The sequence below is a fragment of the Puntigrus tetrazona genome, chromosome 13, assembly GCF_018831695.1.
Source record: "Puntigrus tetrazona isolate hp1 chromosome 13, ASM1883169v1, whole genome shotgun sequence".
Classification (NCBI taxonomy): domain Eukaryota; kingdom Metazoa; phylum Chordata; class Actinopteri; order Cypriniformes; family Cyprinidae; genus Puntigrus; species Puntigrus tetrazona.
In genome coordinates, this window is record NC_056711.1 from 23,520,433 (window position 1) to 23,546,849 (window position 26,417).

Sequence of the window (26,417 nt, forward strand, 5' to 3'; positions counted from 1 at the left end):
TAGTCTAATGCCTATCCATAAATGGGATGCGGGAGAGGCAACATTCCGCATGGGTAATATTTTGCTTTTCATCAGCTGGTTTCTCACAGGCGGGTAGAGAGGCTACCTCCGCGTCGCGCGCTTGTATTCTCCTGGGGTGAGTATGTCTGGCCCCTTATTTCCACACTTTTGATCTGAAATTATAATGCAGAGTTGTCCTTGTGGAAATACGAAATCGTTGATGCCGAAGGAAACTTTTGAACTTTACCTTGGTTGGATGTTGATCTGCCTCGAGTGATGTTTGCATGACTGGGCTCTGCACTTGACTTTGAAGGGATTCATAAAAGGTTGGCAATAATACCAGTTTCAGTGCTTTGCGAATATGGGCGAATGAATATCTCTACACACTTTGACATTCTGTGGAAAAATTGTCTCGTAAAAGTGACCTGTTGAGTGAAACGACCTTTGAAATATTTCTCGCGTTATTCAAAGAGCGAACAGTTAGCTTTTACTTGTTGCCTGCCAAATATGTTAATGGAATTTGTGCATAAATGGGCCTTTTTATTGTCATGTTTAATAGATGCTATTGTGTGTGGGCTTCATATGTGAATGAGATAATGTAATGCTGCATTTTGAAAACGCACGATTATTTGTTTGTGTTATATTTTATCAAAAAGAAATGTGTTCTACTTCACTGTAGTGTAGTTTATTTATCCGTAGAGCATAAACAGGGGCAAGCAGTTGGTTATCTTTATATACATCGGGACATTTACACAATAATAGCTTGCCATTAATGCACACTATACAGTAGAAATGACCATGGAATACTGTATCCATCTCCTTGTACTGTCCAATATCCCAACCCCCAACCTCTAATTTTAAACTGCCGTGAGGTATGGCTTCCTTGTGGCCCAAAGCTTCAGAACACCCCCTCCTCTTCATCTCCACAAACAGGTCCACTTTCCTAACACCTAAATCGTATCAAGAGCAGGCCTCAATCGCAAAATGTGCTGCAAAACTGTTTCCCCGCATAACGTGAAACACCGAAACTGTAAACCGAGAATCGGAATTTATGCATCTGTCAATGAATGCATTTTGTTTTGTTTTGCACTGCATGTTTTTGTTCCAGGTTTTATTCTTAGGTTTCTTGGGGCCGCTAAATATGGCTGCAGTTGTTACCAGACACAAGCATTTCGGTCAGGAATACCTCAGTACTGAGTCTAAATGTGTTGTTCGGGAATACTCCAGGTAAGGTAAAAAAAAAATACAGCAGCAACTTCAAGTTTAATGAATCATCGCAGCTAATCAGCAATACTAAAACTACTTGTAGTGACATAGTAACATCATGTATAACATATAATAACTCTGCTAATGTACCCTACTGCCTACAGTAGCTGAAATATAACTGATCTCTTCATGTCACTACTGTCCTCTGGGTAGTTGACATGAAATACTTGGAAGTTGACATGGCCTGCAGTGTGACACGCTATACTCCATGTAAAACTCTTTTCTAATTATGCATGCGGCTTATGCGACCTCATATTAGTGAGTAAGAGAGACCACAGGCTACATTTATCACACTGCAGGACCATTTAAATTGAACTGAAAGGTGATTAAAATGGTGAAGAACTGAAAAGAAATAGTGAGCAGTTGTGGCAGAGGTATATTGTTTAATTTGTTATATATATATATATATATATATATATATATATATATATATATATATATATATATATATATATATATATATATATATTAGATATTATGGACACCTATTGCACCAATGTACCCAGATACTGTCTGGAAACAATAGTACATTTCAGATATATTATTGTCAATTCCAAACCAAATCAGCTTTGTGATAGTGGTAGTTATTGTTTGCCCTCGGAGGGGTCAAAAGGTCAATATCCTTTTTTAAGCATAGGTTTAAACCTAAAATCTCTAATTCATGTGAAACATGGGTAAAAACGATCAAATATCAAATGCTGTCTTTTTTTCTTTCCACTTAAGACCGTGTCGCTTGAAATGCATGAATTCTGAGATGCTTTTGCATGTTTGAATGCACATGAAAATGAATAAACTGATTATAAACCTGAGGTGACATGAAGCGTTGAGAATCCCGAAGAATTCTCTGTTTCTCTCTGTATAGAGTAATGCTTTAAGCGTAGTGTTATCATTTTATTATGCACTTAAAAAAAAAAGGTACAAAACTGTTGTTGAGGTGGGACCCTTTCTTCAGAAGGTACTGGTATGTACACATGAGGTACTAAAACATATTTTTAAAGTTGTATTTTCAAGGATAAATATGTGGCATTTAAGGGTATAAAGATGTGCCTTTTAGCTTTTGTGACTTAGGGTTCCACCCCAGGTGACAGCTTCGCACCTTACTTGAGAGTGTATGAAAATGTGTGTGTGTTTTTTTTTAGCTCTGCGGCAGAAGAGGTGAAATATCAATATCAAACACAGAAGAGAATCCTTGGAGTGGTAACACATTTTAAACAATTCTTTTCCTTTTAAACACTTTATTGGCATGCTGCTCTTATATTACTTTCTTTATTCAACATGTATTTAAATGTATTTTTGCTCTTGCCTGTAATAGGCAGAGTGCATGCAATTTTAAATAGGGATCATTTCATGATGGCAGATGTTTTTCCACAGACTTTTTATGATCCAACAGCACAATGTTAACCTTTTTCATCAGGTGGAGAAGAAGATGCCTGAGAAATACATCCGCGAGGAGTCCATGATCAGGGGCCCCAAGTTTGTGGTTAGACTGAGGTCCCATACGGTGTATGAGAACAGTGCTATTAAACTTTTCTGCACTGTGGAGGGATATCCCACCCCACACGTCAAATGGTGAGGGTTCGTCACACAAAAGCATCTCTTCTGGCATTATACACTTAATTTTGACATTTTACGTAATTTTTGGAATCACGTTGAAAAAAACTCCAAGAGGATCCATCGTTTTAATATAATAAATATTCCACAGGTTCAAGGATGATGTCATATTGGACATTTCTTCCGGAAAGTACTTTGTGGAGAGCAATGCTGGATTCCATGCCCTCTCCATCCTCAAGTAATTAGATTTTGTTCTGTATACTTTTTGGACTTTTTAGTGATGCAATGACAGAATGTGGTTTACTGATGATCTGGATTGAACAGAATGAGTGACAAGACTCAGGTTGAGTGCTCGTTACGGGCTCACTTCCTACTTATTAATTGGCCGCAGAAAGCAGGAAACTTAAAAAAGAGATGTACAAGTTTTCAAACTTTTGAAAAAGTTTTGTCTAGGTGGAATATTAGAGAGAAAAAACATGTCCAGGTTACATTTCACCTAAAATATATAAATGCATTTGCATATAGATCATAGCCTATTTTACATCAGGTAAGATTTTGCAATGAGACATTCATTATACTGTTAAATCATCAATACGCCTGCATTTTGCTGTGGTTATTATCTTTATTTTATTAAAATCAGCTAATTAAATTAAAGATAGTACAACAAATACATAAATAATGTGCAGATAATTCACAATTAAAATAAGCCACGATTTTGTTTCACAGTAATGACAAAAATATGCCAAATATTCTCATACATATTAATAGTCCCAAAATATTCTTCATTTTCTTAATGCATTTGCAAGCTTTTGAAAGGTTTCATGAGGGTCAACCTCTAAAACGCAATAAAATGTAACTAAAAAGTGAATTGCCACAAAAGGAAGTCACGTCACCGGGATTGCATGTGAACTTTTCCAATTTAGTCCAGGGCCGGTCGGTGCGCCGCCCACGTCTTGAGCTCCTGTCAGCTGTTAATGTCAGAGTGCTGAGTTCGGTGTCATCTGACACTCTGGCGCCTTACAGAGAGATGACTTTGACTGCTGTCACCCTGTCGGTCCCACAAAAACTCACCCTGGCCCTTATGTCACATTCCTGACGGCTTCTTGCATTCGGTGCCCAAAACCCCACAGGTGAAGCTTGGCGTTCCGCATTTCATCTAAAACGGCCAAACCTTTCACTTTCTGACACACAGCCCTTCTCCTCGAGATCGCAGGAGCCAGGGGAGCGGGCTCTAATATAGTATGGTCACTCTGAAGGTCACATTACAGTCTTCTCATTTTCTTGTCCTTTACGTCTCGTGTTTGCTATTCAAGCCTCAGAGCCTCCTGTGTTGAACGCGTTCCCGAAAACAGGCGCTAGTCTACATTAGCATTTAGTTTGGAGCAATTATCCTCTTGACATTAGAGCATTAGTTAACTGCCAATTTATCCATCATGATGGGGGAAGCACTTTATGTGCTTTCCAAATGTCAATTAGGAAATGACTGTGGCATATATCCAATCAAATAGCAATCATGCTGATTATTTATTGACTGATTAATTAGTGGAGTGGGTGAAGCGGTGTTGTGATCCAGCCGTGTATTGATTGAAGTTGTAGACACCTGTGAATGAGTTATGCGTGCTTTCTTAGGTGTGCGACTGATGACACTGCAATGTACACGGCAGTAGCCTCAAACACGCATGGACAGGTCTCTTCCCAGGCCTCCATCATTGTGAAGAGTAAGACCATTTCTCCTATTTTTTGGAGTCTAAGCGTGATAATTTAGACCACGAATGCAAGTCACTGTATACTTTCTTTTTGTGTCAACTTCATAGGGTGCAAAGAGGAAGAAGCCTCCACTCCTTATTCCTGGATGCCTTACCAGTGTAAGGCCTCTATCTTTCAGAATATCTGCTATGATTTAAAACGAGTCATAAAAGACAGGAACTTTTTTGCTGTTTCTCAGATGCCATTTTACCTGAAATCAAGTATACGAAGATTAACATCACCTTCACCGAGACGTTTGACGTGACCTTTGGAAAGGAAGGCGATAAGGCCACTCTGACTTGCAAGATGACCATTAACCCCAACCTGGCCAACCTGCAGCCTGAGGCCGTGTGGTACAGAGATGGTAGGAAGTGTCCACCGAAAGCTAACACAAATGCGTTCTACATGCATGTTTATAGTTATTAAAGCCGTGGTCACACTAGACTTTGAATTCAGCCTGACATATCGACCTTCTATTGGTCACATGATTTTACATAATACAACATTTACCTGTCATCAAGATGAACTTTGGAATGGAGAGAAATGCGAATCATCTTCACATCTTGTTTACGTGAATGGAAGTCAATGGAATGAAAAGTATAGTGTGACCGGATCCTAATGAATTTCTTATGGCTTTAAGATGTACAGTAGCTGTTGAATATGAAATGGACAGTAAACCAAAAAGAATAGCAAAAATGACTGTTTTCAATCCCTTATTATCTGTTGATTAGCCAACAGATGTCCTTCCTCAAATGCATATTTTTTGTTAAGCTACTGTTTTATGACGGCCGCTTAAACAAACAGATTGCAATTCCATTTAATGCTGCTAAAGATGCAAAAATTACACATTTTGCCTGTATGCAACAACGTAAATACGGCAATTAATTTAAAATGTTTTTTTTTATTTAGCCATTAGAGTAGTTTTACAATTCCTCATTGTCTTTGGACATGTGTGTATGACAGTGTTAAGTATCTTCTAAGTATCTACTCTTATTTAATGATTTGTATCTGTCATCACTCAAAATCTATAAAATGTAACATTAAATGTTTAAAAATATTGTAATTAGTGCTGGGCAACAATTATTTGTGATTAATCACATCCAAAACAAAGGTTTTTGTTTATTATATATATATTATATATATATATGTATATGTGTATATGTCTCAATATATGTGTGTGTGTGTGTGTGTGTGTGTGTGTACTGTGTATATTTATTATACATTTGAAAAGAGTACATTTTGTTTTGTACGCACAGTATTTATTTTGAAAATATATTAAACACATTTATATATACATATAATGTATGCAATTTTTTTTTTAAATTTTGGATGCAATTATTTACAAATAATCATTGCCCAGCATTTATTTTTACTAAAATATATTTAAGAAATTATTGATATTTATTCCACATTTGTGTGTATGTTATATCCACAAATGCATAAACAATTAATTAACATAACATTTTTTATCTAAATACAGTATTTCACGTATCTACATACAATAACTGTCCTAATGGCAGCTGCATATATTTATTGTAGCGTTTACCCCGGTCATATCTTATATTTTTTTTGGCTTGTTCTGTGGGTGTTTGTTTTGCAGTCGAGCCTCGTACAGAACAAAATGGCTTTTTATGTCCATTTGTAGTTTATGACTCATTTCACTCCAATCTCATTTCCCGAATCATCAGATTACACTTTGCAGATCTGCAGTCTATTTTTCTGCAAAAGAAAATAGTGTCATTTTCTCTCCTTTGATACCCCATGTTGTTTTTTGGGCCCTCCAGAGTACATCCTGAAAGAGTCGAGGTGGGTGAAAATGGAGTCTGGCGGAGGTGTTGCCAAGCTCACGCTTACTCAACTCGCTAAAGATGATGAGGGTCTTTACACCCTACGCATGGTGACCAAGGGAGGCGATGCGGTCCACAGGGCCTACGTCTATGTTGATGGTAAAGAGTTGTGAACTTCTCCAAGGCTTGTTGGAAACCTTATGCGTTTCTTTTGCTGGCCTTTAAAGGTCTGGATTAACATAATTCATCTCATATAGCGCATACATCTGTTTCGGAGTGATTCCCTCAGCGAATCAGTGGCGTGTAGGAGTCATCATGTTTTGTCTTGGCAGATGGTCCACCTCCAGTTCCTCAAGCTCCCGGAGCCCCAATGGACATTAAGATCCATGATGCAAACAGAGATTATGTCATTGTGTCTTGGAAACCTCCTAACACCACCACTGAAGGCCCTATCATTGGATACTTTGTTGACAGGTGACTGCGCTGACTGAGGTGTCTTCCCGGTGGGAGTTATTTCATAGAACGCATTTATGCAGGTTGCTTGAACGAGTGGCCTCAAAAAGTATTCGGGCACTTGAAAATGTCACTGCATTAGATAAGAAAATGTCAAATATCTGCTCAACCGTTTGCTGGACTTACAGTATTAGCTGGTTCGTCACAATGCTTTTTTTTGAACAGCACAACATGAATTCACTGTGTGAATAACGCTTGCGCTAGCTTAGCGTGCAGAACCGTTCACCTTTTCCACATACCACCTGCAATCTATTTTAATCAGGTGCTAAAAGCGCTAGAACAACCTGCTGAGAGTATTTAAATAAAGTCACTGTCAGTCTTTTTTTTTTTTTGCTAATAGGCCTTCTTTCTATGCAGATGAGGATTATTATAGAATCTATCTGATTGACAAATGTTATCGTAATGACACCATTAACCAGCCGCCCACAGAAACTAGTTGGTGAATTGAAAGGGATGTTGCACGTTGAAATATTGCTCTACTGTATTTGTTTTATTTCCTAGGATGACTTGTTTGTAACATCACCAGTAAATAGCTATTTATAGTAAAGGCCGGTTGATACAGAATACATGTCTCACCTATATATGCCTTGTTGCAATCCATCTAATTAATTTTTTCATTTGTCCGAACTCCATTTTTACTAATTTAATTTAGTTTTAATGGTCAAATAAAATTTTAATTGATCAAAAAAAGGTTTAACAGACATTTATAAAAAAAGTATAAGTAGAAAAATATTTTTTTCTAAATTCAGTTTACTTTTGACCAAATTCCGTTCATTTTCTCCATTTAATTTTAATGGTTTCATTAAATTTAATAATCAGAAAATATTATTTTCATTTTTCTGCTAAAATATTCTTTTTTTCTGGTAAATATTCCTTTAAAATAATGTTTTAATAATGATTTTATAAGTAATATAAATTTTTTTTTGTATTTTATTACTACTATTCGTGACATTCTGCGATATATAATAAATTTGCAATAAATTTTTATGCCTGGATTCCACATGCATTTTGTGCATTTGTCAGCCCAAAAAGGCTAGTGTCAGTTCTCAGTTGCTTTCCCCCTGTATTTTGTGTTTTGCTGTTCAAAACTTGAATTTACTCCTTATGGAGTATTTTGCTTGAGAAGTGTGCTTGTTTTTTTTTTTTAAATTAATATCAACGTCGACTAAAACACCATGTGTCAAATTTTTTAACAGCGTTTTAAGTGTTATATTGAAGTTGCTTAATTGTAGGTTCCCTGTAATACCAAGGACAGTTTGTTTTCCCTTCCGATATAGGCTGCTACCGATAGAAAATTGCTTACCAACACATATTTTTGCCAGAAACATGCTTTGCATATTCTAATAGATGTGATTATTTTGTTCCCTGTCGCTCCGAGCTGCGTTATTATCGTGCTGAAATGTACTCTCGTCGGACGGTAATCAGACTGTTAAGTGATGCATGTATCTGCAATTACATACGAATGCTCCTCAGCTCATATCATCTCCTCAGAACGTAAATGTGGGCTGTAATTTTCACTCTTTCACAGCAGCGTGGAAGTAATGATAGGATAGTCTTGATTACTGTCCACGTTTGTTGTTGTTCATGTTTATTTTTTTACTCTTACTGGGCAGATGTGAAGTTGGAACAGAGAACTGGGCGCAGTGTAATGACTCCCCTGCAAAGATCTGCAAGTATCCTGTGCAGGGCCTGTTTGAAGGACACTCTTATTACTTTCGCGTACGTGCCGTCAACTCTCGTGGAATTGGCAAACCCTCCAGAATGTCCGAGCCCATTGCCGCTCTGGACCCAACAGAGTTTGAGAGACTTCATGGTAAGCAAAATAAAAAGTCCTCGTGATGTTATGGCAGCATGTCCTCCAACCAATACGTCTGTAGTTTAGTCCTCGAGTAGCTCAGTCTGTAGAGCATTGCGTTATGCGATGACACATCGTGCGAGAAGAGCTTTGAATCCTGAGAGCACACAAAATGTAGATGCGCTGTAATTTATGATTTTTGTAACGGGTAGGTTTAGGTGTGGTTATTCGTACGAATTACAGCCAACTCCCGCTACAGGTTGCTTAACTTAAAAAAAGGTAAGTATAGGTTGTATAAGGCACTTGCATAAACTACCTATAGGGTCATTTTTTTGTTGGAGGACAGGCTGTAATAATGTCCTGTAATAATTGTGCTGCTGTTTGTTTTAACAGCCACAAAACTTGGCGGAAGACTTGATGTTGTGACTTACTATGATGACCTTGAAGGTACCGTATATTTATATATTTACTGAAAAATTGTTATTTTTTTTTAATGCATGTCTAAAATCTTGAAAAAGGGAAAGTTATGGACATTTCTATAACAATACTTAATAAAAGGTAAGTTATAGCAAAGTTAAGTATAAATCAATTTTTTCTCTGTTTCTAATGTTTCTATGTATTCTATATCATATATATATATATATATATATATATATATATATATATATATATATATATATATATATATATATATATATATATACTAGTGCTTTTAGTGACCAATTAATCATGATTAATCACATCCAGAATAAAACCTTTTTGTTTACATGATATAAATATGTGTGCTGTGTATATTTATGTATATAAATACATGCATGTATATGTATCAGAAAAAATATGTATATTAAATATATTCATTTATTATTGTATGAATAAATATTTGTGAAAATATTTTCAAAATATGTACCGTATCGTGATTAATCGTTTGACAGCACTAATATGTACACATATATGCAGTATGTGTGTATATATATATAATATATATATATATATATATATATATATATATATATATATACTGTATATATATATATATATATATATATATATATATATATATATATATATATATATATATATATATATATATAATGTGAGGTTTACGTTTAGTTCTGATATTGAGCATGCACTAAGTATAATAATTTAGTTTGCTTAAAAACAATAGTCCTTTGAGCAGGACTACAGGATTGTAATCAGAATCACAGTCAGAACGCTGCATTTATTATTTATACATTCAAAATGTTTTTGACAGGCAATGCATGATCATTAATGGCTTTTACATATAATGGCTTTATATATCTATAATGACTACTGCATGTATATGGCTTCGGCCCATTTGCTCTTTGGACAATCCAACAGAGAAGTTCCTTTCTTTCAGTGACCTTCAAGAGCTCAAAAATGATATCCTTAAACCATTTTAACTGCATCCTTAAACATTGTGGGATGTAACTGTCTTAAAATATTCTTCCTTTTGTCACTCAGTCAAGTTTGTATGTCTTTGAATTTGTATTATGTATTAGATGACAGCAGCTGTCACTTAGTGCTTTTCCCCCCTATTCTTTCATGCTTTTTGCTTTCAAAATTAGCAATAATTATCTAGCCCGTAATTGGTTCTCTTCTGAGAGGTACTGATTAGTTTTTGATGAGAATTCCATCAGGATGGGAACGTACAAACATCTGTGGTCCTTTTTCAAGTTGAAATGAACACATCAACCAGTGTCACCCATGTGTATGCATGTGTGTGTGTGTGTGTGTGTGTGTGTGTGTGTGTGTGTGTGTGTGTGTGTGTGTGTGTGTGTGTGTGTGTGTGTGTATATATATATATATATACACATACATACATAGTGGCAGCAAAGATGATATTCGCATATGTGTCTATAGCATTAAAGTTGCTTTTAAAACTTGTGAAATTGCTAGGATATTTCCTAGTGTGTGTATAAGTGTGTGTGCGTGTGTGTGTAGTGGTGTGTGTCTATGTGTTCAGGGTAGAAACAGTAATTCTGTTTGATGTGCTTTGCCTGCAGCCGAGGGAAAAGCTCCAGGACCTCCCTCTAAAGTCTGTGCTTCAGAGACGGACCGAACATATGTTGTGCTCAGTTGGGTCCCTCCAGTCTACCATAGCAAAGCCCCCATGTGGTATTACATTGAGAAGGTTAGTTTCAGCTCACTGCCAGACGTTAACCCAGCCGAATGGTCACAAACTTTATTTGGTGCAGTTTACTTTTCTTCTTATGTCACGTTTAATCCATTAATAATAAATATTTAATAATATTTTCTTATTTTTGTTTTGCATTAAATGATGCGGCACAGCCCACAAGAACAAGTTATTTCTCATAAATTAAGCTTTCGTAGCTCAGAGATAGCTATTGACTGATATTGTTGTTTTAATGATATACTTAAAATTTCTATATTTTTTGTAACAATGTACACTGTACATGTTTTATAATAACTGATATTGAAGACCCATTTTTAATTTTTGTATTATTCCTGCTTTTTGACCGTAAATAAAAATTACACTACAGGCATATTAACATAGTTATTAATATACTTATAGTTACAGTATTAATATATTAATATAATTATTATCATTATTAATGCAATAATAATAGTCAATAACCGAAGGATTAAATATGTATATTTGTTTTTGTTTTGGGCTGTCTAATTGTCTCAAATGCTACTTGCTACATGTTTTTTGACTTGAGTATGAATGGCTGCAAAAGGTTATGTAATTATGCAAACAAAGTACATTTGAGTAAGTTAATTTCAGTTGTTCCTTCTAAAAATAAAAACAAAAATACATGTGTGGGGATTGCAGACTTTGGCATTGTGACAAATCCATTTTCAATCTTTGGCACTATTTAATCTTTATTTGATTACTTATTGTCTAGAAGAGACAACTGTTGTTGTTGTTTTTTTTTTTGTGAGAGGTTAAAGCATTTTCACATAAAGCATATTTGTGCAATAGTGTGTTTTTCTTTTTTCTGGACTTTTATAGCTTCAAGTTGGAGCTGGATCCTGGCAGAGAGTGAGCACTAAAGTTCCCATCCGATCTCCTCGCTATGCCGTTTTCGACCTGCTGGAGGGAAAGGATTATCAGTTCCGTGTGGTGTCCGCTAATATGTACGGCGTCAGCGAGCCTTCTGAGCCCACCAAAACTGTAACAACCCTGCAGTTGAAGGGTAAATACCCTCAAAAAGCACGTCAGAGAGGGCACAGTGCCTCTGATGTATTCACTTAATATATTAACATGTGGAAATGCATATGAAATGACATATAGATCTTTGAAGTTTGCTCTGACTTTGATGTTGTCATTAAGGCAGTAATGATTTTTTATCTGCCTTTCTGTAGTGGAACTAATTCATGCATGATAGGTCGTCAAGGGATTGATTGGACTGGTTGGTGAAATCACCCCTGAAATGAAGTTCTGTGTTCATTCAGGTGTGCCCTCAGCTCCTGGACAAGTTGTTGCAACCAGAGAGACAGACACTTCTGTTCTAATCCAGTGGGCGCCTCCAAAGGATCCCAATAACCTGATTGGATATTACATTGATTCTTGTGTGAAAGGATCTAAGGATTGGACCTCTGCCAATCACAAGCCCCATAAGCAGACTAGGTATGTGCTTAGTCTAGGTGAAATGATTCGAGGCACTTACCATGCATAGGGTACGAAAGCATCTGAAACTCAGGTCTGAGAAACTCTGGAAAAGATTTGCAACATTTAATGAACTTTAAAATGAAAATAAAATTAAAATAAAGGGGTTGTCGATTTAACCTGTTCTCATCCTCCAAAGGAACTCATTAATCTTATTCAATATTACATTGATTCTCGTGTGAAAGATCTGAGAACCGGACCTAAGCCAATCACAAGTCCCACAAGCAGGCCAGCGGCGTGCTTCTCAAAGGCATTGTAAGCCTGTATAGATCGTAGAAGCTGTTGGTGCCAATGGCTTTGGGAAACACAGCCTAGGTAAGGGCTCTCTAAGCGAGCAAGCTGTTCTCATTCCCAGGCAGGGAAAACTGAATCAAAACTGGTCAAACACCTTATGTGTTGAAATAAAAATGTTATAGGTACCCCTTAGTATTACTATTGGCGCTTTTCCACTGCATGGTACGGCACGGTACAGTTTGGTACAGTTTTCTTTTGGGGGGATTTCCACTGTAAACATTACCCGGTACCTAGTACTTTTTTTAGCACCACCTCGGTGGAGGTTCCAAGCATACTGCATCTTTACCAAAATGTGTTGTGTACTTTGCTAAACACTGATTGGCCGTAGAGAGAATCGTCACTACCTTCATCATTGAACTTGCTTGAGACACACACAGACCCGCTAGATTTAAATCAGCACAGCCAGTGGAAGCCAGTTTTGACTGAGCGCATCTTCTTTTAGCAACCTCTGTCTGTCACCCCGTGTGGCATCGCCTTTGAAGGCGCCGCTCTTGCCCCAAAGACGTTGCTACACTGGCGCTTGGTGGCAATAGAGAGATGTCTCTGGCTAGCTCTGTCTGACGTCAAATTTCATGACAGCGTCTGCCTTCGGTGCATTAGGGTCTGTTCTGTGAGGCTGCAATAACTTAAGTCATTGGACACCAAAAATCCGATAAGCAAAATGTGCCAGAAAGTGTATGTTTGTGAATGTGGTATAACTGACAAATCAAAAACAACACGTGATTGCATTACAATATCAATTGCTGCTGGAAAGCCAGAAAGCTTGCATCAGGAGTTTGTATTGCTGACATGTTTCTTCTGAGGATGCTATTCCCTAAATAATAAAATAGAAACTTCCTCTTTCATTGCCTCATTACTGGGTTCTCACAGGTTTGTTGTGCATGGACTGACCACCGGTGAGACGTATGTCTTCCGTGTTCAAGCCATCAACGAGCTGGGTCTCAGCGATGAATCCCAGGAATCAGCCCCTCTTTCTGTGAGAGCTGCTCTTAGTAAGTCTTTCTCTTGCAACCCAGTCTCCTTTGATATTCCATCAAGAAACCATTTTACCATCGCCAAACACATTCACAAGCTTTTCTTCAGCAGGAGGTGTTTGTTATTGGTAAAACCCATGGTGTTCTAATGACAAAAAGAAAATCACCCACTAGAAATGGCCCACCAGACTTCTTTTTAATGACTTTACAACAGGCTGGAAAAGATCTTCATTTATCTTTATTCATAGGAAGTGCTCAGGAAAGTTGCCACACAATAACAAGAGAAAACATGAATTCTAGACGTCAAATAGTTATTTGTGAGCTAGTAGAGATTCTGCTATAGTGTTTATTAAAGTCCATCAGAGAATGTGTGATTTTAACATGAATAATCCACATTAAGTCTATATTAAGTATAACATTAAGTCTGGTGTAAACAAATACAAATTTCCAAATGAAAACAAAATGTAATGAAAAGCTTTTCTTTGTAAATTTCGTTAAAAAGAAAGAAAAAGATTGATAAAAACCATTTGAATGAAAATTGTTTACAATACTATATATATATCACAGTAACTGTGCATATCACACATGAAATTAATACTTTTATTAAACAAAATTATAGATTTACATTCTTAGAAAAGATTTATATTTGGGAAAAAATACTGTTAATGCTTTTTAAGTTGTTTAGGATCAAAGAATCCTGAAAAAGAATCTCAGGTTCCAGCAGAACTGTTTCCAACATTAATCATTTCTAATAATAAATCAGCATATTGAATGGTTTCTGAAAGATCACATGTCACTTAAGACAGAAATAAATACATCACAGAAATAAATAATATTTTAACACACACACACACACACACACACACACACACACACACATATATATATATATATATATATATATATATATATATATATATATATATATATATAATATATAAATGCATAAGATCACTATTTACTACCACGCACCCCTAGTAGTTACATGGAAAGGAGTTTTAAAAATCTTTATATTTCCATCAAACCTCATACATTTTCTAAATTGGTTTAATAATTTATACCAAATGAGTCAGAATGTTTTTTCTTTCCGTATCTCTGTGGGACACTTAGTCAACAAGTAGAAATGATTTCAGCCAGCAGACCATTAATTTTTTACAGATCTGGATGATTTGTAGAGCTGTTTGCTTTGTAACTCTTTAGCTTTAGCTAACAGCAATCCTCTGTTTGCACTCTGGGGGACAATTCCAACTCAGAGACTTCAAAAGATGAAACTTTTTGTCCTAAGAGTGCAGGCATGTCTGTAATACAGAGCCAGTCAAAACAGTGGTTAGGAAATTAAATTAGATGATTTCATTTGATTAATTTATTATTATTAGACAGAATTAAATGTTTTAATCAAGCGGCTCTGATGTAGTATAACTAATCACATACCATTTCTTGCAATGGACATTATTATTAACTTGTGTGGATGAGGAGAGTGTTTTATTCACTGTATGTATCAGTCAAAAACATACAAAAAATAGCTTTATATTGAACCAAGCTATGCCAGGGGTTGAATATCATAGGGAACTGAATGTGATTTTTTTTTTTATTGCACTGGTAGGCACCTAGCAACAACTTCAAACACCCTACCAACTGCACTCAATTTCTCTCATAGCGCCCTAGCATTTTAGCATATTGCTTCAGCATGATCATGTTACTTTTAAAGACATTTCGATCAATTGTAAGGTAGTGTAGTATTCTTTTTGTATAATGGATTCCCATTCCCATGTTCAAGAAGTAGGCTGATTAAAAATAAACTAATTTTGCATTTTCTGTTTACACTATATGCAAAACTGTAAGATCTGTTTCCAAAATAATTATCTTTTGTCTGCATTTAGTTGCTAAATAATATTGTAAAATAAAGTATTATTATAATTTAAAATATATTGTATTGTTTTTTACATAGTTTAAAATATAATTAATTCCTGTCATGGCAAAGCTGAATTTTAAGCAGCAATTACCCTTGTCTTTACTGTCAAGTGATTCTTCAGAAATGATTCTAATTTGGTTCTCAAACAGATTTCTTATTATTATAAATGCTGGAAACAATTGTGCTGCCTTATATTTATGTTTAACGTTGATCCTTTTTTTTCTTCCGATAGTCCGAAACAGCATTTATTTGAAATACAAATATTACTTTTGATTAGTTAATGCATCTTTGAATACAGGTTTTAGTTCTGTAAAAAAAAAGAGCTTTGGTGCTATAAAAGGATGGATTATGGACCATTATGTATGCAGCAGATAGCAAAGCAGCTGTTTTAGAATAAAGCCCTAGATCTCTTGTTAAAAAACACTGCCATATTTTGAGGCTTACACCAATGCATTCCACCCTCCCATATTCCACCTCCAGACACAACACATCTTTTAGATATGTGCATATTATAAGACAGAAATGAGTCTTGCACTCGAGCTCATGTTCTTCTCAGTCCAAGACGTTGAGTAATGGGGAGGACCAGCTAAAGCAATCTGTCTTCTCCACAGAGCTGCCCTCTTCCCCTTATGACGTCTCTCTTCTCTATTGTGATGGGGAATCCATGGTGCTCAACTGGAAGCAGCCCCTCCATTCTGGAGGAGCAGACGTCACTGATTATTACATTGACAAATACAATGTGGCCAAAAAGATATGGAAGGAGGTCAACGTCCCACCCATTAAGGAAAGACTGCACAAGGTGGCCCATCCTGTGCATGCTATAGTTATCAGCTTATATCGATTGATTGAATATGCATAACATAATTACTAAAATGAACTTTTCCTTCTGAAGGTTGGAGGTCTGACAGCTGGGTCAGTGTATCAGTTTAGGGTCTATGGAGCTAATTTGGTTGGACTGGGTGATGCCTCAGCCTCTAGCTCTTCATTCAAATGTGAGGCTTGGACCATGCCTGAGCCAGGTAATGTCACATGTGCATATAGTTTTACTTCTACAATTATCACAATTTACCTATTTTTTTGTCATTGAACACCAGTATGTTAAGCTATAATCTTGATGAGCAGAAACACTTTATTTGTTAACATTAGTTTAATGGATTTACATGAACTAACAATTATACTTTATTAACTAATGTTAAGAGAGATGAATAAATCCTGTAACAAATGCTAATTGCAAGTTATTATTTGTCTATGTATTGTACCCATATTGTAAAGCGTGACCACTTCACTTGGCTTTTAATCTGCAATGTCGATTAGATCACTGAAAGCCAAATGTTTATGTTTCCAAGGCATAACAAAGGATATACAAGATCAATGAATGTAAGATTTTCATTGGCAATGCAGCACTGGCCCGAAAGGGCAATTGACAGTTCTGCAAACTGGCACAAAACTTTCTCATGTTGTTTCTGGCCAACAGGCCATCCTTATTCTTGAGCCCTGTCACTGAAAATCTTCCCTCTTCTGCAGCTCTGGAATCTTATTCTCCATTCTTCATATTTGAAGCAACACACTAAAGAACTAATGGTCTTTTGACGGCATATTGTTGCACCATATATAGAATCTGAATGCAATTAGACAAGAATTCTTTGGCATGTTTATCTATATAGCAGTAGAGGATTATTTAATTTAATCACATTTTTAATTTAATTTGTATTATTTTATTTCATTGCTATATTTGAAGTTTTTGTCAATGAAAGCATGTTGGTGGAAAAGATTCTTCGAATTTGTATCTCTTTTTTTCCAAAAAAGATGATAAATGTTTGGCACGATATAAATATGGTGAATATTGGTGTTTTTATGTGCGGCCCTGAGAACGCTTTAGAGGAAGTAAAAGTATTATGTGTGCAAAACACACTCATGCATGAGACTTCCAACCCACAACTCGTGGCAATTACATTACATGGGTACTTGTTGTTTAGCAGATTACGGTGTTCTTTTTAGAAGCACAGATCCTGGTGAATTGACCCTGCAGGGAATAAACCTGCAACCACCACTCCGCTATATCACCATCAATAAAACTGAATTCTTAATAACATTAATGGTACATACTTTAAAACATGGTACTTTGTCACTTACGTAAGTAGATCGGTAACTGTTTTCTCACAAAAAGCAGCTGTTCAGATCTGTCCTGATTATATTCCTCTCTTTGCCTCTCAGCATTTGTATTGAACCGACAAAAAGTACAGACCAAAGTAATTCTCATGAAAGCTGTGAAGAATGCGCTCCAGTTATATTTTGCCCTAAAATCAAAGAAATTAGATTTCACATTACAGTTTAAAATCAGAATTGAATAATCCAGATTAATTACAGTGATGAGAATAAGGGTGATCATTTACATGACGCTACGCTTTTTCTTTCTTTCATTTTAGGTTGAAATGTCATCTGCATATATTTTCATTAGATTCACCAAATTTGATATAAAACATGATCGAAAGCAAGAAAAACTTGAGCATTGATTCCCTTTTGTTTGGCTGCGGTAGGTCCAGCCTTTGACGTGACCTTCACTGAAGTAAGGGATGATTCTGTGGTGGTGGAGTGGAAGGCTCCTGTCTACAACGGCGCCAGTGCCATCTCTGGATACGTTGTTGAGAAATCCAAGAAAGGCTCAGCTAACTGGAGTAAAGTCAGTGAAGGTTCAGTCAACCACTGCTATCTTAAGGTATCAATCTGTGCTGTCAAATCTCGCATTCTTAGATATTTTGTACTATTACTTACAGCTAGACATGAATTCAACTAGAGTATGAGTAGTGGTGTATGTTTCTGTGGCTTTATCAAACGTATTATTTGAATGTTTGCAGGTCAAGGGTCTAGAGACAGCCGAGTCTTATGTTTTCCGAGTGCGGGCAGAGAACGCCAATGGCATTGGCGTGGCTTCAACCCCGTCTGATCCTGTGTGCATCAAGGCGCTGCCAGGTAAGAAATACAGTAGAGCAGACAGTTTAAGGAAATACTCATGAATGAATGCATGTGCATATTTGAATGGAAATATATGAATATAAAAACTTGTACATATATGAATGGGAAAACTTAAGGTCAAACTAACATTAACAAACCATTAGCTAGGACTTTTGCCTCAATGAACTTTTAATTTGCTGCTCATTAATAGTTAGTTTGGTAGTTGTTAAGTTTAGGTGCTAAATTATGTAGAATTTCATCCTAGGTCATGCATAATATGCTCTTTATAAGTACTAATAAACATCATATATGTTAGTAATAGGCATGCTAATAATGACATATTTAATAGTGAGAATTTGTCTCTTAAGTAAAGTCTTACCAACCTTACAATTATAAAGGAAATCAATTTCATCTGTTTATTCTAGAGCATTTGTGTGCAGTAAATGAAATTGCATGAAGAGCATTTTTGTGCAATTTGAGTTTTGGAATTATAATTATTGTTGTCGTTCTGTTGCTGAATCGTATTATTTGTTGAAAGGGGAGTTCTGTTACCAGTTTCTCTCCCTCATGTCATTACAAACCCATAAGACTTTGGTTCCTCTTCGAAACACAATTTAAGATATTTTTAATAAAACTGAGAGGTCTCTGTCCCTCCATTAGAAGTGCAGGTATTTATTATTATTATTATTAGGATTTTTTTTTTTTTTTCAAAAAAAGCAACCTAATCTCTTCAAAAGACTTCAATTAAACTGGTAGATTCATAATTAATTTGTGTTATTTATATATTCATATTTCATTTTTGGGTGAAGTCTCCCTTTAAGGCAGCGATTCTGAATGAGAAACACTGGGGGTGCTGGAAAATAAATTTTAAAAGGGTTTGTTTACAGCTAAACATTCACACCGAGACAAGATAAAACTTGCAAGTACTTGCAAAAGAATGTGCTCTGCATCATTCTAACACATGCCAGTTTACACCAATGCGACTAGACGAGAAGTATTGTTTCCATAGCAACTACTCTTTACTTCAGTTTTTCTGTCAGCTTTGTGTAGTGCAGCTGTCTGACTTGTGAAAGCAACTTAGTGTCTAGAATCCAGAAACACACTATAATAATAATGAAAATAATAATAATAATAATAGCAGTGGTAAGAAGAAGGCTTCTTGTTTATTGATTGGCTGCTTTTTGTGATGATGATCAAATTACAATTTGAATGTCAAATTGCTTTGCATTTGTTTAACCTCCAGAAAAGTCATTTCTATTCACACCTCTGGGGAAACCAATGATAACGATATTTTAGCTGTTAAAGTTGTGGAGAACCACTGCCTTAAGGGGAATTTTGTTCCAAGTCGATATAAAATGTTTTTTGCAGCCCTCTTTTTGCTTCCATAATGTGATTCATTTATACATGAAAAGGGATTTTTAACAAGAAAAATATTGGGGAAATGGTTACATAACAGAATAGAGCTAGGTTTTTGGAAAGGGGTCAAGATTTTAGCTGATTAACATGGCCCGACTAGTAGATGCAGTAAATCCAGTTTTTTTCAATTGATTGCTTGTTTTACAATTACTGTATACTGTAAGAAAATATGTATTTATTTGTTGCATATAGATGTTTTTATACTGTCCTTTTTTTTCTTGAAGGCTGTTAAAAGCATGAAATGGGCTTGAAATGGAAAATGTCTGCTGTCTTTGATGTCACATCTCAGCATAGTGACTGGTCAGCCAATCAGCTTTTTGCTGCATCACCAGGGAGGTTAGAAATTAGTCACATGACATGTATGGCTCCAGATTGGCTGAAAATGTCTGTGCCCAGAGAGCAAAAATGGCAGAATTCAGTTCACATACTTCTGAGAGATGAACAATGGCTTTTTTCAGTATGGACTTCATTGGCTTTGTGACTTGGCTATATTGGAATATTGGAAATATCAGTTGCGTATCTCAGAAGTGGTATTTGATAGAGTATGAAGACTGGCTTACTGTGTGCACAGTAAAACCAAAAGTTGCATTCAGTTTCGTCAGTTGTAAATTCATATAGTCTTTAAGCACTTTACACAACCACCCAGAATCCAGAATAGCTGAATATCAGTGGATTTGAAAGAAGGGATCTGTTTTTTTGGATGAAATGAGAGGAGTTCAGAGACGTGCGGGGCAGTGTGGATGGCACCATGGGAGGTGTTCTGAAGTGTCTTGGGGAGCAGCTGCCTGCACATTGGCAGATAAGAAAAACGGGATGATCCAACATGATTCATTCGGAGCAGCCGAACAGGTTTTGGGGCTGATAAAATGCTGTCAGCCAGTAGAGTGCACTGTGGATTCATCTGTCTATATAAAGTATGTGTGTGATGTTGTATGAGATGTTCTCTTTAAAGCACGCCCGAGAAGGGAAGCCCTGTGTAGGCTGATTGGTCATAATCAGGGCTACATTGAATCTGCACCACCAGAACTCCACAGATGTCTCCACCAATCATTCACAAACTTGCATGTTTATTCATTTTAGTTCATTTTAAATTATATTTAAACAAATTTTAATATGCGTTTACACCATTACACGGAAAATGGTAGCATCCAAATGAACAGGTTTATTAAAATCAAAAATATTATCTACCTATATGCGTTGATTATATACCAACTAATTAATAAGTCACCACTTTTTGCAGTTTACAGCAATAACTAAAATGAAAAAACGGCTATATTTTTTCTTTTATAATTTCCAAATTATGCAAATTAAGTAAAACTGTCTTTGTAAAGCCACAAAATAAGACATAATATATACTAATCTTCTTAAGCCATTCTATAGCTTTGTGTGACAAACAGACAGAAATAAAAGCAGATTTTTACTAAAATTGAAATGGGCTGCTCCATCAGGTTTGATTTCAATGACATTTGGTTACAAGACACATTGGAACCAATGGCATTTGACGTCAGTGGTGTTAAATGTCATCAACAGGGCATTTTTATGTGACATTTGTAGTCCATTTTAGATCTTCAGAAGAGCAAAATATTATCTAATTAATATTACGATCATATGTGTATATTCATATTAGCAATTAAATAATAGATTCATTTGTATATGGAGATAATATTCAATCAAATCGGCTAAATTTAATATTGTGTCTTCCAACTTTTTCTAATCATCACAGGGAACAGCACTTTTCACTTTTCCCATAAATGTGGCGTATCACAGTACCTGTTTTGTAGTCCGCACGTCTTGTTTACTTCATGGAAATTCTTCTCTGCTTCTATTATTTTGAAGGCACCCAGGAAATCAAATGTGGTGTCGATGAGGAATCAGGTGACATTTATCTCTCTTTCGAGAGCTGCCAAATGGCGGAGAAATCAAAGTTTGTGTGGAAGAAGTCCTACCAAGAAATTACTGACTTCTCTAAGGGAATTGCTGTGAAGACATCAGGCAGCCAGTAAGAAAAAAACACACACATGTACGATGTGTCCTAACTAGATCTGGACCAGATACGTATTAGCTCAAAGCATATTTAGGGCAATGCCACAGTCTGTGCATATTTAATTTCCATTTGTTTTCCTTTTGTTGTCCCGCTGAACAGACACTAATGTTTGCTCTTTTCTTTCTTTAGCTCAACTTTGCTTTTTAAGAACCCAGACAAAGAGGATTTGGGCACATACTCTGCGACTGTTACACATACTAATGGTGTCTCCGCCAGCTACAAGATCTCAGCAGAAGGTGAGGCCCGTTAATATATTATGACTATCACCTTCATTATTAATGTCCTTCCTCAAAATTATATAGAGAACCAGACACTATCAAAACATTGGACTGACAGATTCGAATCTTATTTGATTTGGCTGTCGGATACTTGTCAGTATGTTGTTGATCTGTATTATGGATGCTACATCATCTGCAGTGAAGCAACTGCCGTAATACTTCATATTGTACAAAGATCTTCAGAGATCTTTAAAGATTTGTGTTGCATTCTGCTATATCTTTCAAAGTGTTGTTAATAATGATGATAGTTGACTCTGTCCTTCATTTTAGAGCTGGAGAAGATGTTGGCCCTCAGCTATGACATACGCAACCCAAGTGAGTGACACACTATGTTCCAATATGTGTACTTGATACTTCTTAGTCTTGGAAATATGCCAAGCTTGTAAAATTGTGGAATTCAAGAAAATCATGAAAGGGAAATGATTGTAACATTTCAACCATTTCTTTGGTTAAACCCTATTTTGGTCATTGACCCATATACATTTTGCTTTTAGAAATGAATTTGACAATAGATGACACTATTCAAATATGGGAATCTAAATGTAAAAAAATATGCCTGACTAAATTAACTGGCAACCATAAATGACCTTGCAATAATAAACTGTATCAGATTAAATAGTATTAATAATAATGTGACTGTCTATTGAACATCTGTTGTGTAGTACCACTGTTTATAAAACACTTGAGACAGTTAAATGGGTCTAGCGTCACGCTATGCTTAACAATAGCATTTAAGCATTGTAAATTCATTCTAACTAGGGACATGGCTTATTGCTTAAAATAAACTCTGATATATGCGTTTATTATTGAATCGGCACGTGTTATTTCACAAGTCTAAAGTCATGCGTATGAACAGTGACAACACACAGGACAACATGTCAGATTGTCACACGTCACCTCTCTTGTGTCGCAGTTATTCCTCTGAAGACTGAACTGGCCTATAAGATTCTAGAGAGAGGCCGTATGCGCTTTTGGCTGCAAGCTGAGGGCATCTCCTCTGCTGTGACCTACAAATTCTTTGCCAATAACAAGGAGCTTGTCAACTGTGAGGTAAACAACTGCAAATAAATTGGTACAGGCAACCACATATCATCATTATTTCATAAACAGAAAGCAGGGAGTTTATGTAAAAGGCATTAGTTTACCCAGAAATTAAGATTCTGTCGTTATTTACTCCTTAGGTTCCTCCAAACCTCATATGGCTTTCTTTCTTTTATGAAACATGAAATAAATCGTTTAACATCACAGTAAAAGCATCATAAAAAGGGGCCATATGACTTATGTAGTAATAAGTTATAATGTACTGAACTTTAGGAACAAACAAAACAGCTAAATTTATAATGTATATATAAATACACACATACAGTATATATTTAGAATATTTTTGCGTGTTTACATGTTTCAAAAAATGTATATTTTTTAATGTTTATATATTAATGCAATTTCTATATATAATATCTATATAATTTTCTCAAATCTATACATTTGTATATATATATGTAAGTTTACATTTAGCCATCTTGCAGACGCTTTTATCCAAAGCGACTTAAAAGGACTCAAAGGACAATGGAAGCCATCAACATCAACAAACAAGCAATGATATGCAAGTGCTATAGCAAGATATCATTTATATATACAAAATAATTATACACAGCACACACACACACATATATATATATATATTTTTTTTTATATTTGAAAGTGATTTAAAATTTTAGTGTTTTTTTTGTAATAAAATAGTGGTGCATCCCTTTCGATGAACTGTGGTAGAAAGCCATACAGGTTTTGTGTTTGATTACTGAATTGTCATTCTCATTGAACTATTCCTTTAAGCTTAGCTCCAACCTTTTCTGTGCAGGAACATATAACCAATCCAAATAAATAGATTCAGCTCTATTGCAATACTACCATCTGTTATGGTTTTCTGTTCCATTTGTGTAAGCCTCCTAAGAAAAGCCCAGGAGAGAAATGTTTACCTCTCCGGCTTTTTTTACAGCAAACTAAAATGAGTCACGACGCAGCTACGGGCATTATTGAGATGGTGATGGATCATTTCACTGACGACAGCGAGGGCACTTTCACCGTGCAGATCCAAGATGGCAGAGCCAAGGCCCAGTCCTCTCTGGTGCTGATCGGAGACGGTGAGAGCCAGTATCGCTCGAGGGCTTCTGCAGCTCTCATCTTGAGATATTGTGCTCCTCTGTTGAACTCTACTCACTGACCTCTTATAGTTCCTGCTTTATTTTCCTTTTCCAGCCTTCAAGGCAGCACTGGCTGAGGCGGAATACCAAAGGAGGGAGTACATTCGTGTGAAAGAAGGTACTGCACTCATCCTGTTGATGTAGCTGTTGAAATAAACTTCAGACAGACTGAAGTACAACCTGCACTTTTGTAATCTATTCTCGTTATTACTTTTTTGAGGTTTACAAAGAAGCTTTGCATTATATATAAAAATGTCTTATTGGTTCCATAATGAAAAAAAAAAGGTTACATCAATAGTTCATCCTAAAGTGAAAGTCCTTTCAATGCCCTTTTCCAAGTCTTGCTTCCTTAGAACATGCAATAAGAGATTTTTAATAATATGGCAGTTTTTTTATACTGTCACATGTAGTAGGTTCTTCAGATTCTTTATGAACTGTTTAGACAAAGGTCCTTTTATGGCTTCATGAAGCATCTTTATTTTTGAATCCCAGATTTTGTCTCTTGACCTCCCAGCTAAACCAGATAACTTGTCCAAATGAAAGTTTTCAGTATAGTTACTGATCCTTTCAGTTTGTCATGATTTCAGAATGTTAATTTTCCATTTTTATTTTGTCAGGCCCTCACTTCATGGAATTCCTTTCCGTTCACGTTGGGGATAACGCCTCTGTCAATCTTGTTTGCAAGGCAAGTTGTGGCCTTGATTTGGTTAAAGCAAATTGTCTATCAAATTGAAGACTGACCGATGAGAATGTATATGGTGTTTTCTTGCATGTCTGACCTCTTTCAGGTGGCTAATTTAAAGAAGGACTCTGTGTTCCAATGGTATAAGGAAGACGTAGAGGCAATTTCTGAGGTGCCTGCCGACCTGAATTCAGGAGTCTGCAAGTTCCCCTTAACAAATGTAAGCACTTCATTTCATAAACAATGAAGCTAACAATAGAAATGTCATTCATATCTGTTAAAAAGGTTGCCAAAAAGCCTTAAAATCACACATTGAATTGTGTTAAAATGGCAGATCACCCAAATATTATATTCCAGGTTATTTAATACTTCAAGTGAATGCGTACATTGATCTAAAAGCATTACACATGGAACTAACACTGGGCTAAATTATATTAGCCATTAGCATTAGTGAATTTACTTAAAAAACTAAATCGAATTAAATGCTTTTCTACTTCTCTTAAATGTTTTACAATAGTACTACAGTGGTTGTTTCTTGATATTGTGATTCAATGCATGGCTAACTGCAATTTATTAGCAGCATTTACAGTTGTTTTTTTTACATCATGTCCAAAGAGCAGAACAGATCTGTGACCAATTTATGGGTTTGTGATAATTAGTTTAGCCAGTAACAGACATTTGTGTTTGTGTTTTCCATAATCAAAGTTAGAAATGTATCAACAGTGTACCGAAGCATGCTCAACGCTAAGTGCCACAGCTAAGGTTATTTCAGTAAAAAGACAAATAATCCCTGCTGGACTGTTATGGGTAATTGCTCTGTTTTTTCAATCGATAGTCTTCCCAGTTACAAAGTAAAACAGCTTGTGCAACTTCCATAAATACAAAGAAGTGTGACGTATGACGAAATTATACTGCGTTTGTTAAAATCGCTCCTGACATCTTATGAGAACTACCATAAGAACATTTCGCATGAGAAATAACCTTAAGAGCTTCTGACTCCCGGAGGATTGAACCAGGGGTCTCAATCAATTGAGTGGCGTAGTAATTTTGTGTAATGCTGGTTATTCTTTGACATTTTTTGTCAGAACAATTTTTTATAAACCTATATGAAAAAGCTATAATTTACTCCCGAGACAATGTATCACAAAATCTATTCTGCCAGTAATGCTCTAAAAAAAGCATCACTCAGGTGGCCTGTTTTTTTGTGAGATGCTGTATTTTTTTTCTTCAATTTTTTTATCCTGATATTCTAGTTCTCCAAGAGGGATGTGGGACTATATAAAGCAACCATCACCGATGACAGAGGCCAAGATGTGTCACAGATTGATGTTTCTGGCAAAGTACCATCTTTCAG

The 26,417-nt window shown here is 35.9% G+C and overlaps 1 protein-coding gene across 2 annotated transcripts in view; it reads left to right on the top strand.

Annotated features, from left to right (window-relative positions):
* Positions 1-30: 30 nt before the first annotated feature.
* myom2b (myomesin 2b) overlaps positions 31-26,417 on the top strand; it is a 35,998-nt gene continuing 9,611 nt past the window's right edge. Inside the window, exons 1-29 of one of the 2 annotated variants that reach the window (XM_043254851.1) lie at positions 31-136; positions 1,109-1,227; positions 2,406-2,463; positions 2,681-2,835; positions 2,969-3,055; positions 4,447-4,535; positions 4,632-4,682; positions 4,763-4,927; positions 6,348-6,509; positions 6,683-6,824; positions 8,477-8,676; positions 9,052-9,105; positions 10,683-10,810; positions 11,654-11,837; positions 12,097-12,271; positions 13,475-13,596; positions 16,102-16,289; positions 16,383-16,509; positions 18,028-18,206; positions 18,346-18,460; positions 21,695-21,857; positions 22,032-22,138; positions 22,451-22,495; positions 23,094-23,230; positions 24,177-24,321; positions 24,437-24,499; positions 24,999-25,066; positions 25,170-25,283; positions 26,317-26,402. In XM_043254851.1, the coding sequence (XP_043110786.1) occupies positions 1,142-1,227; positions 2,406-2,463; positions 2,681-2,835; positions 2,969-3,055; positions 4,447-4,535; positions 4,632-4,682; positions 4,763-4,927; positions 6,348-6,509; positions 6,683-6,824; positions 8,477-8,676; positions 9,052-9,105; positions 10,683-10,810; positions 11,654-11,837; positions 12,097-12,271; positions 13,475-13,596; positions 16,102-16,289; positions 16,383-16,509; positions 18,028-18,206; positions 18,346-18,460; positions 21,695-21,857; positions 22,032-22,138; positions 22,451-22,495; positions 23,094-23,230; positions 24,177-24,321; positions 24,437-24,499; positions 24,999-25,066; positions 25,170-25,283; positions 26,317-26,402 (3,395 nt within the window). In that variant the 5' untranslated portion in view covers positions 31-136; positions 1,109-1,141. Of the gene's footprint in view, positions 137-1,108; positions 1,228-2,405; positions 2,464-2,680; positions 2,836-2,968; positions 3,056-4,446; positions 4,536-4,631; positions 4,683-4,762; positions 4,928-6,347; positions 6,510-6,682; positions 6,825-8,476; positions 8,677-9,051; positions 9,106-10,682; positions 10,811-11,653; positions 11,838-12,096; positions 12,272-13,474; positions 13,597-16,101; positions 16,290-16,382; positions 16,510-18,027; positions 18,207-18,345; positions 18,461-21,694; positions 21,858-22,031; positions 22,139-22,450; positions 22,496-23,093; positions 23,231-24,176; positions 24,322-24,436; positions 24,500-24,998; positions 25,067-25,169; positions 25,284-26,316; positions 26,404-26,417 lie in introns of both variants that reach the window. The other variant, XM_043254852.1, reaches the window with a different exon arrangement.